General features: G+C 38.2%; 1 protein-coding gene across 1 annotated transcript in view; it reads left to right on the top strand.

Annotated features, from left to right (window-relative positions):
- The window catches only part of LOC150091210 (ankyrin repeat and BTB/POZ domain-containing protein 1-like), a 309,182-nt gene that overhangs the window by 19,642 nt on the left and 271,226 nt on the right, over positions 1-18,314 (top strand). Inside the window, exon 2 of the mRNA XM_090382805.1 lies at positions 13,788-13,850. Coding sequence (XP_090238931.1) covers positions 13,788-13,850 — 63 coding nt within the window. The remainder of the gene's footprint in view (positions 1-13,787; positions 13,851-18,314) is intronic.

Here is an 18,314-nt window from a genome sequence, read left to right as displayed (position 1 = left end):
CCATTTGTCTGGACCATTGTTATGGACAAACTACTAAACATTGATTCCCCCCCCCCAGAGGCTGTTGCCTTTTTAGATGACCAAGTTTTGATTATGAAGGCAAACTAGAAACTAGGCAGAACTGGAAACTCAAGCAAATTTAGCTCTACAGGTACTACAGCATTGAACTAATGTTCATAAACTCAATATAGCCTTAGATAAAACTAGAACCACACTGCTTAAAGGAACTCTGCACAGATCACCTGTTATAAAAGTCAGTAATACTTCTTTGAAAATCGTTTAGGAACTTTAATAACTTTAATACCCACATCTGAAACACCTTGCCAAAAAAAAGTAAGAAATTTTGCAGGTCTGTTCTCGAGAATCAATAAGGCTGACTTGGGGATTAAAAAGACATTAGCCCTGATCTATAAAGCATTATTCATACTAGTACTAGTACTAGCAGTAGCGTAGCTACCCTTTTTCGGGCCTGGAGGCAAAGAACATGTTCGGGCCCCTACTTAATTAATGAAAATTGCAAAAACAGGAGAGAGCCAAAGACACCGGGCCCCTAAAGGGCTGGGGGGGGGAGATAATTGCCTTGCCTGCCTATATGGTAGCTACGCCACTGAGTACTAGTAATCTTGTATGTGCTGGAATCTGGTTTCACAGGACAGCAACAAACTGGACTCCATACGGAAAATCATCCTGCTTGCCTCACAAGAGCTTGTAGAACTATTAGTATTCCTGCTTTACAAGTTCTGGTGGGTACTTTACCTCTTGAAGTTGTACTTACCATTTGAAGTTGTTCACCATGGACTAAACTACCAGTTGAACTAAGGCAGTGGTTTTCAACCTTTTCTTAATAACGGCACCTCAAGTAATTTATTTTATTTTGCCGCACTCCTACTCAATTTTCTCCCTGTGTGTATGTTCTGTGTTAGTGTGAGATTGTACGTATGTGAATGAGGTGGTGTGTCCATGCCCTTGTTTGTGACTGGTGTATTTGTTCCATGTCTGTGTGAATGCAGCCTTGCCAGCCTGGTGTATGCATGATCTTGAATATATGTTAGTGTTGCATAATGTATGCCAGTGTGCGAATAAATCAGCAAGTTGAACTTGCTCATTATGTGAGTTTGACAGTTTCCTAGGTAAACTTAACCTGCACAAATAAAAAAAAAAACAGTGTTGGCTATGTTTAGAGTGCTGTCATGAGTGATTATATTCATGGGAGTAAAAGAGTGACTGAGAATCCTTTTTGTTACTATGAATGTGGTTTATGTATATATAAATTACTATAACATCAAAGTGGCAGGTTAAGATATCAAGTTGTGGTATGACTTGACCATGTGCGTAACCTGTGCAATAGCCAAATAAGTGTCTTTTGTCTCATATACGTATTAAAAAAAAAAAAAAGTGTGTACAGTTTTTATTCAGGTTGATGTTATCTGTTGATGTGCAACATGAAGAGTGTACAAGTCAGTTGGGAGAGAGAAAGTTGTTGTTGTTATTTGGTTTTTAGGAGCATTAGCAACTAAGGCCATATTGCTCTGGGGATATGCGGTGGTCATTCCGCATCCTCCGTATTTGGTGGTCATGGGCTCGAACCCCAGTCTAATCAAGAAGTGTGTGCTATGCACTGCTGCTCCTGCCCATCTGGCTACAGAGGTTCCAAAAGAAAGTTGTATTGTCTTACTTGTATGCATCCCAGATATGTGTTGTGTCCATTTTCAGGATTGTTGTTATTTGGTTTTTTAGGAGCATTAGCAACTAAGGCCATATTGCTCCGGGGATATGCGGTGGTCATTCACTGACCTTTCCGCATCCTCCGTATTTGGTGGTAACAGGCTCGAACCCCGGTCTAATCAAGAAGCACGTGCTATGCACTGCTGCTCCTGCCTACCTGACTGTGGAGGCACCCATTTTCAGGGTGCTGCGGTTTAATCTGTATTTGAAGGTGTATGAATGAAGGCAAAAGGAGGATGAATATAAGTGTTCAGAAGTCTTTTAATATGTGCACCCTGAATATATTAGGCACTGCTCCTGCCTCCCCGTGGTGGGCCGGAAGCCTTGGCAGAACAGTTAACTGCCAAGGGCCAAAAGGAGCAAATATGGAACATAGTAAATTTCCTCCTCTAGAGCCGAAAAGCCCTCAACCAGATATAGAAAATGAACACGACATGTCTCAACCCAAGGGGTTGAGACATGTCGTGTTCATTTGTGCACTCTCTTACAGATCAGCCTCTTGCCAAATTGTCTCCGTTTCTTATCTAGAAACACCTCGAAAGTCTTGCAGGATCTCCTAAAACAGTTAAGCGACTGTAATCGGGGGACCGATTACAGTCGATTATTTCTATTAGTAATAGAAACAATCAGCAGAAAACATTTGGAACATCTACTGAAAGTTTTAGTAGTAGTAGTAGTAGTGGCATGCGATGCAAGAAAGCAATTGTATGAGCTTATGCAGCATCAGCCAAAAAAAAATTTACAAAACAATTCCTTCTAAATGTTTGTCCAGTTCCTCCTTAAATTTATTTAACCTATCAACTTCCACAATGACAGATGGAAGTTTGTTCCATCAATTAACCACCCTCTGGCTATGGGAAAATTTCCACACATCTATTCTACCTCTGTCTTTCCTCAACTTGAATTTATGCCCCCTTAGGTTCGTAATCTGAACAAGTGGAAGAATCCCATCAGAATTCAGCGTGCTGAACCCACTCAAGACCTTATACACCTCAATCAGATCACCTCGCAGGTGCCTAATTTCCAGCTACTGCAATTTGCAGAACTTTAGCCTATCTTGGTAAGAGGATCCCTTCATTCCCTTCACCAATCTTGTTGCCCTTCTCTGTACACGCTCAAGCAAATCTACATCCTTCCTAAAATGAGGCCTCCAGACCTGTACGCAGTACTCAAGGCATAGCTTGACCATTGCCTTATACAGAGGGACAATCGCCTCCTTTTCCCTGCTAGCTGGGAAAAGGAAGTGATCGCTAACTAACTGCTCATACACTTGCTGGTATTTCAGTAAAAGTTTCTCCCCGGTACCCTAAACACATCTAAGGGTGTTATATCCAGCTAGGACCTATTGAATGTCTCGGAGAAGGAGATAAGTCAAGAACTTCAGGAGCAAAATGTAATTGCAGTTAAAAGAATAATGATTAAAAAGGACAATACATTCACACCTACAAGAAATATTATACTCACTTTTAAAACCCCAAACCTACCTTCTTCCATAAAAGCAGGTTATCTTCTTTGCTGCATCCGACCCTACATACCTAATCCATTGAGATGCTATAATGCCAGAAATATGGCCACTCTCAAATGGCATGCAGAGGAAACCCAGTTTGACCCAACTGTGGGTCCTTTGATCACACTCAAAATGATTGTTCGGCAACAGAAATGACCTGCCCTAACTGTAAAGGCAACAAACCTGCTTATTCTATGGTATGCGACAAATGGAAAACTGAAAAGAAAATTGTAGAATTCAAGATTGAAAATAAAGTAAGCTTTCAAGAAGCAAGGAAATTAATTGCTCCCAGTATTTCTAAATGTATTTTGTGGCACAAAAATAACAATCAGTGGCTACCCAAACTGATGTTACAGTCCCCTCCAGCACTTCAATCTCTGACTGGGCTCAGACTGTTCTCTCTCAGCAACAGTCCAGTATCCCCAAGCACTTGAACCAGGCAAGCAATACTGCTCTTACAGTACCTGCAAAATCTCCTTCTCCTCCAATGATTGGTACTACATCAAATAACTGAGGCTCAAACTTAAAAAAGAATATTCAGGACACATCCATGGATACAATTGACTCACCCAGACAGGAAGACCCAATCTTAGAGATATATGCGGAAGAAGATATGGACACTGGTCGGCCGGCCATTCTTCTCCAAAAAAGAAAAACCAAAGCCTGAATGCCATAAACCAGTCAGATCAAAAAAACAGTCAGCTACAGCTTCTTCTACTAAACACCAATAATGCCTTATATTCTACAATGGAATTGTAGAGGGTTTTGTAGCAACCTTAACGATATTCAAGATTTAATTATCCGCTATTCGCCAGTTGGTTTTTGTCTACAGGAAACATATCTAACTCCTCAAATTTCTACTACCATAAAGAACTGTTCTATCTATAGACAAGTAATACTTCAAATTCTTCTCTGACTGGGCTATGAGTATAATAAGAAACTGTACAGAGAAATAGAGTGGGCCAGTAAATCAGAGAGTGTTATAATGGGGGATTTTAATTTCCCAGATATTGACTGGAATTTGGGGGCTGGTCACTCACACACTAGCAAGGCTTTTGTGGATTTATTGGATGATTGTTTTCTACATCAGCATGTTAGGGAGGCAACTAGAGGGAGTAATACTCTTGATTTGATTATCAGTAGTGATTCTTCATGCATTAAGAGTCTGCAGATAAATGAACCACTAAGTGGCAGTGATCACAGTGTTCTGAAGTGGGATTTACTCAAAGAGGTAACTACCATTAGGGTTAAAGGGAAGGGGTATTGCTTTCGTAAAGGCGACTACGATGGACTGAGACAGTATTTAAATTCTATACAGTGGGATCAACTGATGATGTTACCAACAGCAAATTCAAAATGGGAAGCATTCAAAGAACTTATCTTGGAAGCTACTAGGCTTTACATAACAACTAAGAAATATTGTTCAAGGTTTAGGCCTAAATGGATGTCAGATGAACTAATGAGGCATATGGCAGAGAAGAAAAATGCATGGGATGCATACAAATTAACACGTGACACAGAAGCCTATGATAGATACAAGTTGATCTGTAACCAAGTTACAAAGGAGGTTAGGCAGGCGAAGGCAGATTATGAGAAATCTTTGGCAAGGGATGCGAAGAAAAACAGAAAAGAGTTCTTTACTTATATAAACTCTAGAAGGAAGGGGATGAATCAGATTGGTCCACTTGATATCGATGGGTCAACTGTTGATGATCCTGCTCAGGTAGCTAAAAACTAAATGAATATTTTGCATCGACATTCACACATGAGCAGTTATTCAGCGAGGGGAATGCCAGAGGTGTATTCGACTCTGGCAGTAAGCTAGAGAATCTTGTAATAACTGAGAGTAAAGTGGAGGAGAAATTGTTGAAGATAAACACAAGAAAGGCACCTGGAGTGGATGGGATCTATCCAGTTATATTAAAGGAGGCAGCAAAGGAAGTAAGCAAACTCTTAGCCATAATTATGAGAGCTTCCTTGGACTTAGGGGAGGTACCCATGGACTGGAGATGTGCAAATGTGACCTCAATTCACAAAGGAGGATCAAAGGCTGACACAAGTAATTATAGACCTGTGATTTTAACTTCTGTTCCCGGAAAATTAATAGAGGCTCTGGTTAAAGAAGCACTGCAGGATCATCTAGACAAGACTTCAGTTATAGCTCGGACACAGCATGGTTTTGTTAAGGGGAAGTCTTGCCTGACCAATTTGATTGGATACTATGATGCAGTCACAAAAGAACTGGATGCAGGGAATAACTTTGATATTATATACTTGGATCTTAGAAAGACTTTTGATACTGTTGCACATGGAAGACTGCTGCACAAATTGGAGCAGTTTGGCATTGGAGGCAAATTGCTGCTATGGATAAAGGGGTGGTTGAGGGGAGAAGACAGAGAGTGGTAATCAATGGACACTGCTCATCGTGGACTAATGTTATTAGTGGAGTCCCTCAGGGTTCAGTATTGGGTCCTTTATTGTTTTCTGTATTTATAAATGATATTGATGACGGTATATCAAGCTTAATGTCCAAGTTTGCAGATGATACAAAGGTTGGCAGGGTTGTCAAGGACACTACTGACACTATGCTGCTGCAACTGGATCTGGAAAGGTTGAGCAGATGGGCTGAGAGGTGGCAAATGAAGTTTAACATTGACAAATGTAAAGTACTACATATGGGAAACGGCAACCGCAGAGCAACGTATCAACTCAGTGGTACTACACTGACAGTGGTAGAGAATGAAAGTGACCTGGGGATGGTTGTGCAGGCAGATATGAAGTTCTCTGAGCAGTGCAGACAGGCTGCAAGAGTAGCTCATGGTGTATTGTCAATGATATATAGGAATTTTTCTAGCAGGGATAAGGAGGTGATTATTCCCTTGTATAAGGCAATGGTCAGGCCACACCTAGAGTACTGTATACAGGCCTGGAGACCTCATTTCAAGAAGGATGTAGAGCTGCTGGAACGAGTACAGAGAAGGGCAACAAGATTAGTGAATGGAACAAAGGGGTGCTCTTACGAAGAAAGGCTTAAGTTTTGCGAATTACAGTGTCTGGAGACTAGGCACCAGCGAGGTGATCTGATAGAGGTGTACAAAGCCTTGAATGGGTTGAGCATGCTCAATGCTGATGGGATTATTCTTCTTGCTCAGAATAATCACCTGAGAAGGCATAAATTCAAATTGAGGAAAGACAGATGTAGGATAGATGTGCGGAAATTTGCCTTTAGCCAGCGGGTGGTTGGTGGAACAGACTTCCATCCCTTGTCGTGGAAGTTGATAGCCTAAATAAGTTTAAGGCTCAGCTGGACAGTTATTTCGAACGAACAGAGGGGTGAAGTGGAAGTGGTTATTTTTTATTTATTTTTTTACTTTATTTTTTTTTTGGCTGATGCTGCATAAGCTTGCTTTCTTGCATCAAATGCCTCTACTAATGCTAATGCTAATACACTTGGTCGTCGACTTACAACCGGCCGCACTTACGACCACAAAAAATTTGATTTTGTAAATTTCATTTGTATTAATTTTTACATTAATTTTAGATTGTATTTTTGTGTTTACAGTACATTATGTACAGTATTATTTTTCAAATTATGACAATACTGTATATGTAATTATAGATCGTAGTTTTGTATTTTTTATAAACAGTATGAATAATAAACCAATTAAAATGTACAGAGCGTTTGAATTTAACTTCCTCGAGAGAGATAGCCTAGGCGCAGAAACGAAGTAAAAGATAAAAGCATTACTGTATTTAAAATGAAAAATAAAAGATGATAAAAATTTAAAAGATTCTGATGTTAGGCGCAGAAACGAAGTAAAAGATAAAAGCATTACTGTATTTAAAATGAAAAATAAAAGATGATAAAAATTTAAAAGATTATAAAAATAAATTATAAAGATAATAAAAAGATTAGAAAGGTTAAAAAATACTGTTAATAAATATATGGCCGACATACGACCAGATCGACTTACGACCTGTCAGTCAGAACAGAAGTCGGTCGTAAGTCGACGACCAACTGTACTTCAAATGCTGCCCGTGGAGGTGTGGCTATCTTGGTTATCTCAAACATCCCAACCAAGCAAATTGTTTTACAAATTGAAATTGAAGTTGTTGCCGTATTGATAGCCCAGATTGCGTTAACACTAGTATCTATCTCCCATCAAGAAATACATACCTTTTCTTACCAAGATCTTGAAAACCTGCTGATGCTGTTACCTTCACCTGTCTGTCTCTTGGATGATTTCAATAGCCACCACCTCTAATAGGGATAGACTAAATTAGATTGGCATGGTCAAGTAATTGAAACATTTCTAGATAAGCAAAACCTTACAATTCTTAATACAGGTCTTCCCACTCACGTACAATTACCAGCTGGACATCTGCAGTCGATCCCTCAGTATGTTCCCCGATTCTGTTTCCAATCATGGAATGGTCTGTCATGGACAACCCCATGGGCAGTGACCATTTTCCGATTATTTGTGATTAGCTCATTACACAACCACCAGTATCCCAACCCTGCAGGAAATGGAAGTTCCCTCAAGCCAACTAGGTCAGATTTCAGTCAGCTGTCACCCTGGATAAGAAATTTATATGAGCACAATTAATAGATGAAGCCACAGATTATATCACTTCACACCTACTAACTGAAGCTAAATGTTCAATTCCGTTATCAAATCCCCAGTCTTCTCGACAGCACCTTAACTATTGATGGAATGAAGAATGCACAAATGCAAAGAAGTTAAAAAATAAAGCATGGAATTTATTTCATAGATCCCCAACCACAGCTAATCTTATTAACTACAAAGAAGCTAAGGGCAAAAGCATGTCTCATTCAAAGACAAGCCAAGAAGAATTCTTGGATTTGGTTTGCATCTACCATAAATAGAAACACTAATTCCAGGTTAATATGGAAGAAAATCGGGCAGATTTCTGGCAAATTTCCAACCACCCCTTCGCCAATTCTTTCATGGAATGGGGAAGAACTCTCTGCTCCTGAGGACATAGCAAATGCCTTAGGTAAAACCTTCGCCCAAGTTTCAGTGGCATCAACTTATTCTCCGGCTTTTCAGAAAATAAAGACCAAACTGAACAACGAGCCATCAACTTTCGAACCTCAGTTTTCCTTCCATATAATCAGCCCCATCAATTTTCTGAACTTCTGCACACCATTAAAACAATGCGCAACAGTGCCACTGGGCCAGATGTAATATCTTATATCATGTTACAAAACCTTGGTGACAAAAACTTACAAATACTGCTGATGTACTATAACCGAATATTTATGGAAAACGTTTATCCCAGCTCTTGGCATAATGCTACAATTCTTGCCTTTTTGAAACCTGGAAATGATCCCCAGTCCTTTAGAACTATTTCCCTATCCAGTTGCCTCGGTAAATTACTTGAAAAAATGATCCATAATCGTCTTGTTTGGATCATCGAAACGCAACAAGTAATTAATAATAATCAGCATGGCTTTCGAAAGAACAGGTCCTCCTTAGATCTCGTGATCAAAGCTGAGTCCGCAATTCGTAATGCCTTTGTAAAAAATGAACATCTTGTTATGGTTTCCATAGACATAGAGAAGGCATTTGATACTACTTGGTGTCGTGGCATTCTCAGTGACCTCCATGCTCTTGGTCTATGAGGCAACCTTCCTATATTCATCAGGAACTTTCTCCAGAATCGTTCATTCCAAGTTCGATACCACAACTCGCTTTCTATGACATTTTTACAGGAAGGAGTGCCACAAGGGTCTGTACTGAGTGCAACCCTTTTTGCCCTTAGAATCGATTCCATCACAAAACAACTTCCAAATACTGTTCAGACCTACCTTTACACCGATGACCTCTCCATTTCTTCTCATTCTCAGAACATGAGATCCATTGAATGGCAACTGCAGATATCCTTGAATAAAGTCCAAAGGTGGGCCGAGTTAAATGGCTATCTTCTATCACAGCAGAAAACTGTTGCAATCCACTTTTGTAATCAACGGAAAATGCATACAGAATGTTTACCATTCCAGTGATTAACAACATCAGATTCTTGGGATTAATTCTTGACAGGAAATTAAATTTCTGCATACATCCTGCCTCAAAAAACTAAGCATACTAAGAGCTCTATCTACCTTGTCTTGGAGAGCAGACTGTACATCTTTGTTGCTCTTATATAGAGCATTGATCATATCCCAATTGGATTATGGTGCTCCACTTTATGATTCTGTCCTTAAGAGTACACTATGATGGCTGGATCTTATACAGCATAGTGCATTGCAGATTGCACTTGGTGCTTTCAGGATATCCCTATTCATAGTTTATACATTAAAGCTAATGAGTCCCCTCTTTACCTCCGCAGAAAAACGCTGTTTCTTAAGTATGCAGCCCAAATACAAAGTTGCTGGCAGCATCCTATTGAGCCATACCTCTTTAACCCACCACTGCAAAATCTCTATAGAAACAAACCTACCAAAATAAGACCAGCAGGCTTACGCCTTATTGAATTAACACAGAGTTGGAATGTTCCTATTGTTAACAGGATTGCGCCTCCGTAGCCAGGTGGGAAGGAGCAGTAGTGCGTAGCACACGCTTCTTGATTAGACTGGGGTTCGAGCCCGTCACCACCAAATACGGAGGATGCAGAAAGGTCAGGGAATGACCACCCCATATCCCGGAGCAATATGGCCTTAGTTGCTAATGTTCCTAAAAACCAAAACAACAACAACATTGTTAACAGGCAGCAAGTAATGAATGGCTCACAACCACCGTGGACTCCTCCTCTGCAACTAACCTGCGATACTTATCTTCACAAGTGGGGAAAGAATTACCTACTCATAATCAATGGGAAACAACTCCATGCAAACCATATTCAAAAATATGCTGATTTTTTTGCCAATATATGCTACAATAGCCTGATGGCTCCAAATCACATTCAGCCGTTGGAGCAGCAGTATTTCCTTCTACAGTCATTTCAACTGCTCTTCCACCTGAGTATAGCAGCTTCTCAGCAGAACTCCATGCAATAAAATTAGCCTTAGAAAACGTGAATCACTACCCTTCTGTAAAATATGTATTATACACGGACTCACTGAGCTCAATTACAGCAGTCCAAAACTCGTCTTACAAGATTCACCCCATCTTAAATCAAATTAGAAGTCTCCTACTGAAAATTGAAGAAAGTCACCAATCAGTAACCTTTTGCTGGATACCTGCACATTCGGGGATAAAGGGGAATGAACTAGCTGACGAAACTGCCAAAAATCCAACAACTTTTGATTTAACCTCTGCTCCAGTGCCATCCTCTGACTATAATCACATCATACAAACAGCATGTCTCGTACAGTGGAAAGTGCAATGGCACACCCAAACCAATAAAAAACTCTATCAATTAAAACAGGAACCAAAGCTTTGGCGCTTTACCTCAAAAACAGTGCAAATAGAAGTGGTACTTGCACAGGCACGAATAGGACACACACATATCTGACTCACCTCCATCTACTGACAGGAGAGGATCCTCCTAAGTGTTCACACTGTTCAGCACTTTTGACAGTGAAACATATCCTGATTAAATGTCTGCACTATCAACATGACAGAATATCCATCCTGTTTTCCTTGGCAAATCTACGAGAACCGATGACACTACGACATATTATTGGCAAAGATGCAAACATCAATGAATTTTTCTCTTTTATAAAAAAAATTGGTGAAGGTAAAGAAAGCCAACATGAGAATGACGGGAAACGGATAACTTACGCGGAAAATTAGTTTCCCGATACGGCACTCTAGCGCTACTCGCTCGGTAAACAGACGGCAGGTGTTATTGGTCTGGAGCAAAGTCGAGAACGATATATTGATTGTGACAGGTAGATGTGTCAAACGATGCGCTGATTGGTGTGTGAATACAACACACGATAACATTGGGTTAGTATCATTTTAGTAGCACTCAGAAGCACTAATGGTAACTTGCCCTAATGAATGCTTTCCATAATGGTGAGAAAAGGTCAGGTTACCTCCACTTGAATCCCATGGGAGCTTGAACCCCTCCCAAAGTGGAGGGGGTAACCTAACCTTTTTTCTTTAGACTCACAGTCATATTTTGAAATACATTCATAAAAAAATAAATTTTTTTACGACTGTATTTTTATTTTCTTGTTCAATAATATGCCCTAATGGTGAAAAAAGGTTAGGTTACCTCCACTTGAATCCCATGGGAGCTTGAACCCCTCCTGAAATGGAGAGGGTAATCTAACCTTTTTTCTTTAGACTCACAGTCATATTTAGAAATACATTCATAAAAAAATAAATTTTTTTATGACTGTATTTTTATTTTCTTGTTCAATAATATGCCCTAATGGTGAAAAAAGGTTAGGTTACCTCCACTTGAATCCCATGGGAGCTTGAACCCCTCCTGAAATGGAGAGGGTAATCTAACCTTTTTTCTTTAGACTCACAGTCATATTTAGAAATACATTCATAAAAAAATAAATTTTTTTATGACTGTATTTTTATTTTCTTGTTCAATAATATGCCCTAATGGTGAAAAAAGGTTAGGTTACCTCCACTTGAATCCCATGGGAGCTTGAACCCCTCCCAAAATGGAGGGGGTAACCTAACCTTTTTTCTTTAGAATCATGTGGACTAGCGCATAAATTTTTATTAACAAAATATTATTTTTTTATTACTGTACTTTTATTTTTAAAGACACTCATGCAGATACACACGTATCATAACGTCAAGCAACACCTCAACAGCTATATATATAGAATCTTTCTTTCTTTTCTTATATTATTTCCTAACCTAATGTTTAAGGTTAAGTAACTAAATATAAGGAAACTGTTTCTATTATTTCCTAACCTACCATTTAAGGTCAGGTTACGAAATATAACGAAAAATAAAGAAACGTTTTCCTTTTTTCTTAACCAAACCTAAATCAACAATATAGTAAAAACACTCACGAACTCCAAAAATCTGCTTTTAATAATGAGAAAAAAACATAATGAAGAACATAAAAATGAACAGAACGAAACTTTTACTAATTTAGTTTTCATCAAAAAGTCAACCAACATTTTATTTTCCTTACAAATTTGTATCCATCTTTAAAAGATTCATCGCTACTATTACCTGTTTACCGTTCATTACAAAACTATTATGCACCATTCTTTACTCATAAATACAGATTATAATGCCAACCAATGACTACACAGTAGCTTGTCCTCTGTTGTGCCCACCACCAATCATTTTATCTTTTGCCATGCCTACCTGTCAATCAATATATCCTTCACGATTTCGGCTCCAGACTGATAACACCTACCATCTGTTTACCAAAAATCTGCTTTTAATAATGAGGAAAAAACATAATGAAGAACGTAAAAATGAACAGAACGAAACTTTTATTAATTTAGTTTTCATCAAAAAATCAACCAATGTTTTATTTTCCTTACGAATTTCTCCTTACAAATTTGTCCATCTTTAAAAGATTCATCGTTACTATTACATGTTTACCGTTCATTACAAAACAATTATGTTCTTTACTCATAAATACACATTATAATGCTAACCAATGACTTGGTGGTGGACACGACAGAGGACAAGCTACACAGTAGCATGTCCTCTGTCGTGCCCGCCACCACCAATCATTTCATCTTTTGCCACACCTACCTGTCAATCATTCTCGATTTTCGATTTCGGCTCCAGACCGATAACACCTACCGTCTGTTTACTCTAGCAGTGCTAGAGTCTGGTGTCGGGAAACTAATTTTCCGCGTAAGTTATCTGACGTTTCTTGTTCTCGTGTTGGCTTTCTTTACCTTAGCCAAAAAATTGGACTATATCAAAAATTCTAAAAGATTTTGGTAATAAAAATGAAGGAGTTACATCTGAACTTTGTTTTTAGCTTTTTCCTATGAATAGGCACACTATAGCCTCGGCAGCTTATGCGCCCCTAAACCCCCATAACACACACCCCTGAATATATTAAAAAAAAAAAAAAATACTTGTGCATGTAGTATGGCAGTTGTATGATTGAAACAGGTGAATGAATTGTGTTCTTGTCTTAAACAGGACCGTTCCCCCTGACTTGGCTTTTCTGCAGTAGTGGTAATTTAACTTTGGTGCCTCCTATCCCCTGTTTTCTGAAAATGTGCTGAATCCTTTTTTCAGGCGGCATGGAATGGAATGGGATGCTGGCACTGGCTTTAGCTGGTCTGTTCACTGTGTTATGTCAAGACTACTGACAAAAATGCCTAGATGGTGACCAACACCTCACATAAGTACCTCTGGCCCTATGACTATATTCTCATTCTCTTACAAGGTATTCTGGGACAGGGAAGGCCCAAAAAAGGGAAAAAAAGTTGTGCCATTCTGTAGTGTTATGCAGCTTGCAAATCAAAACAGTACAAACATCAATTAAGGTAGTAATAAATAGTGTTTATAAAAGTTGCATCATATAAGCATTTCAATTCGCAGTATTTAGGTAGCTGTTTATTTACTATGCAATAAAAGCTGATCAATTTAAAAATAACCATTAATCTATCTTTTAAATCTTATCCAAAATTTTTTAGGTATTTGGTTGAAGAAAAAGAAGTTGAAGTAAATGTGAGGGACAAATGGGATAGTACTCCTCTGTAAGTATTGTGTATTAATAAATGTAAACTCAATTTTTTTAGTTAAAGTAAAATATAGTTCTTCATAATTTAAAATATTAATGTGCGAATCACTGAAAACAGTTGATAATTTTTAAGATCTGTTATTTAAATGTATGTTAATAGTAGCAGTGGTAAAATGATGCAGGGAAGCAATCTTAGAGCAACAGAATGAAATAAATTGCCCTACTTTTGCCCACATCTTTTAAAAGGTTGGGTAAATGAAGGTTTATTCTAATTCCCATTCATTCTAAAAGTTGGGATGCAAACAATAATTTTGACATCATATAATTTAATGACTTATTCATTAATATAATTTTCATGGCTTAAATTATATTAATATTATTAATATAATTTATTAAGCCATGAATGCATACATACCATTAAGAAAATTTTGCAAGAGAATGACAAAATGGATGACTGCAGAGCTGGTCGGTCGAATAGAGCAGAAAAAGATAGCATGGACAGTTACAGAGCGATGAATAAGAAAATAACCACACAAGGCATAAGACTACAATTGGCAATTCAATATAGAACTTGCAGTGATATTTCACAATATTTCATTCATAGTGAACTACAAAGTAGTATAATGGATGGCATCAATTTAATTGTATATCATATTGTGACTACCTTCAAAATGAGTTACCATGATATTGCCCTACCTTGGGTGGTGGTATCTGCAGAGAATAAGTAACAATAGTCTTTTCTATTATTGAAGCATTACTTATTTGGAGGTAATGCAATATCGTGTAACTTGTTGTGAAGGTAGTCACAATATGAGATACATTAAAATCAATGCCATCTATTATATTACTTTGTAGTTCACCCTGAATGAAATATTGTGAAGTATCACTGCCAGTTCTATAGACCAATGAATAGTACTGAAGCCTGCAACAGCTACAAGTTGATTTTGTTATAGTACCACAAATAAGGTCAGGGAGGCCAAGGCTGGTTATGAGAAAGCATTGGCCAAGAGAGCAATGAATGGGGACAAGGAATTTTTCATGTACACAAATACAAGAAAGAAAAAAGTGAATCCTATATCTATCTAATTTCAAATTACTGATTTTTAAATTACATAGATACGGGATTCTGAATAACACACAACATGGTTTTGTTAAGGGAAAGTCATGGTTAACTAACTTAGTAAGCTATTTTGACACAGTTGCTCATGAGCTGGATGTAGGGAACAATTTCGACATAGTTTATTTGGATTTTAGCAAGGCATTTGACTCAGTACCTCATGAGGTTATTGTATAAGCTGGAACAGGATTACTGGGTTTCTGCCAGATAGAAAGCAGATGGTTGTGATTAATGGATATTCTTCAGACTGGTTTAAAGTCAGAAGTGGGGTTCCCCCAGGGATTGGTTCTTGGAGCACTGTTGTTTCTAATTTTCATAAATGACATCGACAATTGGATAGAAGGCTGATGTCGAAATTTAATGACGTAAAGATTGGTAGAGTAGGTAATGATCAGTACCAAGCAGCCCTCCTTCAGGAAGGCCTCCATAGCCGAGTGGTCAGGAGCGGGAGTGCAGTAGCACACGCTCTTTGAGTAGACTGGGGTTCAAGCCCAAAAAAGTTCAAAATAGTTTAAAAATGTGGTTTTAAAGTGTTTATTTTAAATTATTTTGGGAAACTCAAGTATAGTGTGATAACATTCATGAGATTTGACTATTTATAATCAAGGAAAGGTAATATTTACATTAAATTTGTGATGTCTTTTGGCAGTTAGAGCATTTTCTGTTCCAATTCCAGCCGCCTAACCAGTGCTTTCAAATACCAGGCTATGCTTTAGCATAGCACTGGTATTTGAAAGTTTGAAGAGCTGCTTTTTAAATTCTACAAGTTATGAATGCAGGGGAGTTTAATTAGGTGGAGGGGTTTGTCACATTGATTAGCTGTATCTAATTTTGTGACAAAATATCACCTTATCAGAAAAGATATAGATCAGTGCTTCTCAAACTTTTTTGGATCACCGCCCACTAAAAAAAAGCCGTCTCCAGGGCTTTTTTTTAGCCCACCAATATAAAGTGAAGCTAAATAACCGAAATGAATATTTGTCTGTTTGCCTCCAAAAATGCAAATGCAGCCCTGCATGTATGTGCGTGAATTATAAAGAAAACTATTTACTGCACTTTATTCCTTTGAAAAAAATTACAACTACATAAATAAAGTCAGTTATAGTCATTTAAATTAAGTCATAAAAATTAAAGTTAATTACATAAATAAGTCATGATATTAATGGAAATAGTTAATTATATTTTAATATTTAATGCGATGGATGAGCTTGGTGGAGATTTATTAGCTTATCAATATTAGGTTTAATATCTGTAAGTAGAAGTCGTAAATCACCACGTTTAACAACATCCAGACAATTTCTTTGTTTTGTCAGCAATTGAGATACAGCACTGAAACCGGTTTCGACTAGATATTATGTTGGAAAAGAAATAAGTAATTTTTTTACAATTCCCCACAATGCAGGATATAATGGCCAGGGATTTTCTTTTGTAACCAAAATTCTTGATATGAATTTTGAAATTTTGGCTTCAGTTCAACTTCATTTTGTAACTCAATCAATTCTTCTTCTACAAAACGTTCACCATCGTCATTATTTAAAAAAGGATTTTTAATCCAATCTGAAATTTTCAAATTAAGGAGATCTTCGAACCTTTCCTGCATATCTCTGTGCAATACTTCTAGATGATTACAAAAAGTTAGTAGAGTTTCATCAGCTATAAAAAGGATAGGTAAAAGGACCAGGGTATGTCTGCCAGGGGCAAAGGTTGATCACTTTGTAGAGCGGATATCATATTTTAAGGGCACAAAAGGTGATATAGTTGTACACGTTGGCACTAATGATATCAAGAGTAGAAGACCGGCAGAATTACTTAACAAGTACAGGTCACTGTTGAAAAAAAGCTGTGAATTAGGGTTGAATTTGAAAGTGTCTGCAATTCTGCCCAGACATGATAGTAGGGAGTATATGATGAGAGCCTTGTCGATCAATTCGGTCCTGGAAAGATTGTGCAAGGCTCAAGGGGTAGAATTTTTTTCAGCCTGGACTGTACTTGTTAACAGGAGAGACTGCTTCTACAGGGATGGGATACACTTAAATAGAAAGGGTGCAAGAATATTTGCTGATGCTATCGAGGCAGTGTTAGGTGGGTTGGAAAACTGCTAGCTTGGGGGGAGACAAAGACTAAAAAATTAACAGTAGCCACTGGCAGAGGTGAAAGAGATTCTTGCACTGCTTCTATTGGAATGAACAGAAGCCTGAAAAACAAGATGCAGGATATTTCAGAGACTGCTGGGAGTCATTGCGGTACAAGTAAACACATGGGTTGTGTTAGGGTAGTTAAGAATAGAAACAGGTGCATGTATACTTGCATGTACACCAATGCTAGGAGTTTGGTAAATAAATTTGATGAATTTGAGGTATTGTTCAAAGCATCAAAGGTGGATATTGTTGGGATATCAGAGACGTGGTGTCACACAGATATAAGTAATGCAGAACTGGAATTTGGGGAGTACAACGTCTACAGAAAGGATAGACAGGATAGGAAGGGAGGAGGGGTTATGCTATTAGTTAAGAAAAATATAAAATCCAAGGAAGTGAAGCCAGTTGACATCGCTGGACAGTGCAGTGTCGAGTCAGTTTGGTGTGACATAAGCATTGGGGGTGCCTCCGTAGCCAGGTGGGAAGGAACAGTAGTGCGTAGCACACACTTCTTGATTAGACCGGGGTTCGAGCCCGTCACCACCAAATACGAAGGATGCGGAAAGGTCAGGGAAATGACCACCGCATATCATGGAGCAATATGGCCTTAGTTGCTAATGCTCCACAAAAAACAAAAAACCTATTTGGCCTTTTAACGTAAGCATTGGGAGATCAAAATTGAGAGTAAAAGTGTGCTTTAGGCCTAATGACTCTGATGAGTATAATAAGAAACTGTACAGGGAAATAGAGTGGGCCAGTAAATCAGAGAGTCTTATAATGGGGGATTTTAATTTCCCATTATAAGACTCTCTTATAATGGGTTACGATTGAGAAACACTGGTTTAGATGACATACTGACAGTTAATGTCACGTAATGCTTTATAAGTGTAGCAGATATAAACTGGAATTTGGGGGCTGGTCACTCACACACTAGCAAGGCTTTTGTGGATTTATTGGATGCTTGTTTTCTACATCAGCATGTTCGGGAGGCAACTAGAGGGAGTAATACTCTTGATTTGATTATCAGTAGTGATTATTCATGCATTAAGAATCTGCAGATAAATAAACCACTAGGTGGCAGTGATCACAGTGTGCTGCAGTGGGATTTACTCAAAGAGATAACTACCATTAGGGGTAAAGAGATGGGTTATTGCTTTCGTAAAGGCGACTAAGATGGACTGAGACAGTATTTAAATTCTATACAGTGGGACCAACATGATGTTAC

The sequence above is a fragment of the Mastigoproctus giganteus genome, chromosome 1, assembly GCF_048544385.1.
Source record: "Mastigoproctus giganteus isolate SK-2022 chromosome 1, ASM4854438v1, whole genome shotgun sequence".
Lineage (NCBI taxonomy): Eukaryota > Metazoa > Arthropoda > Arachnida > Uropygi > Thelyphonidae > Mastigoproctus > Mastigoproctus giganteus.
This window is presented reverse-complemented; position numbering and strand designations above follow the sequence as displayed.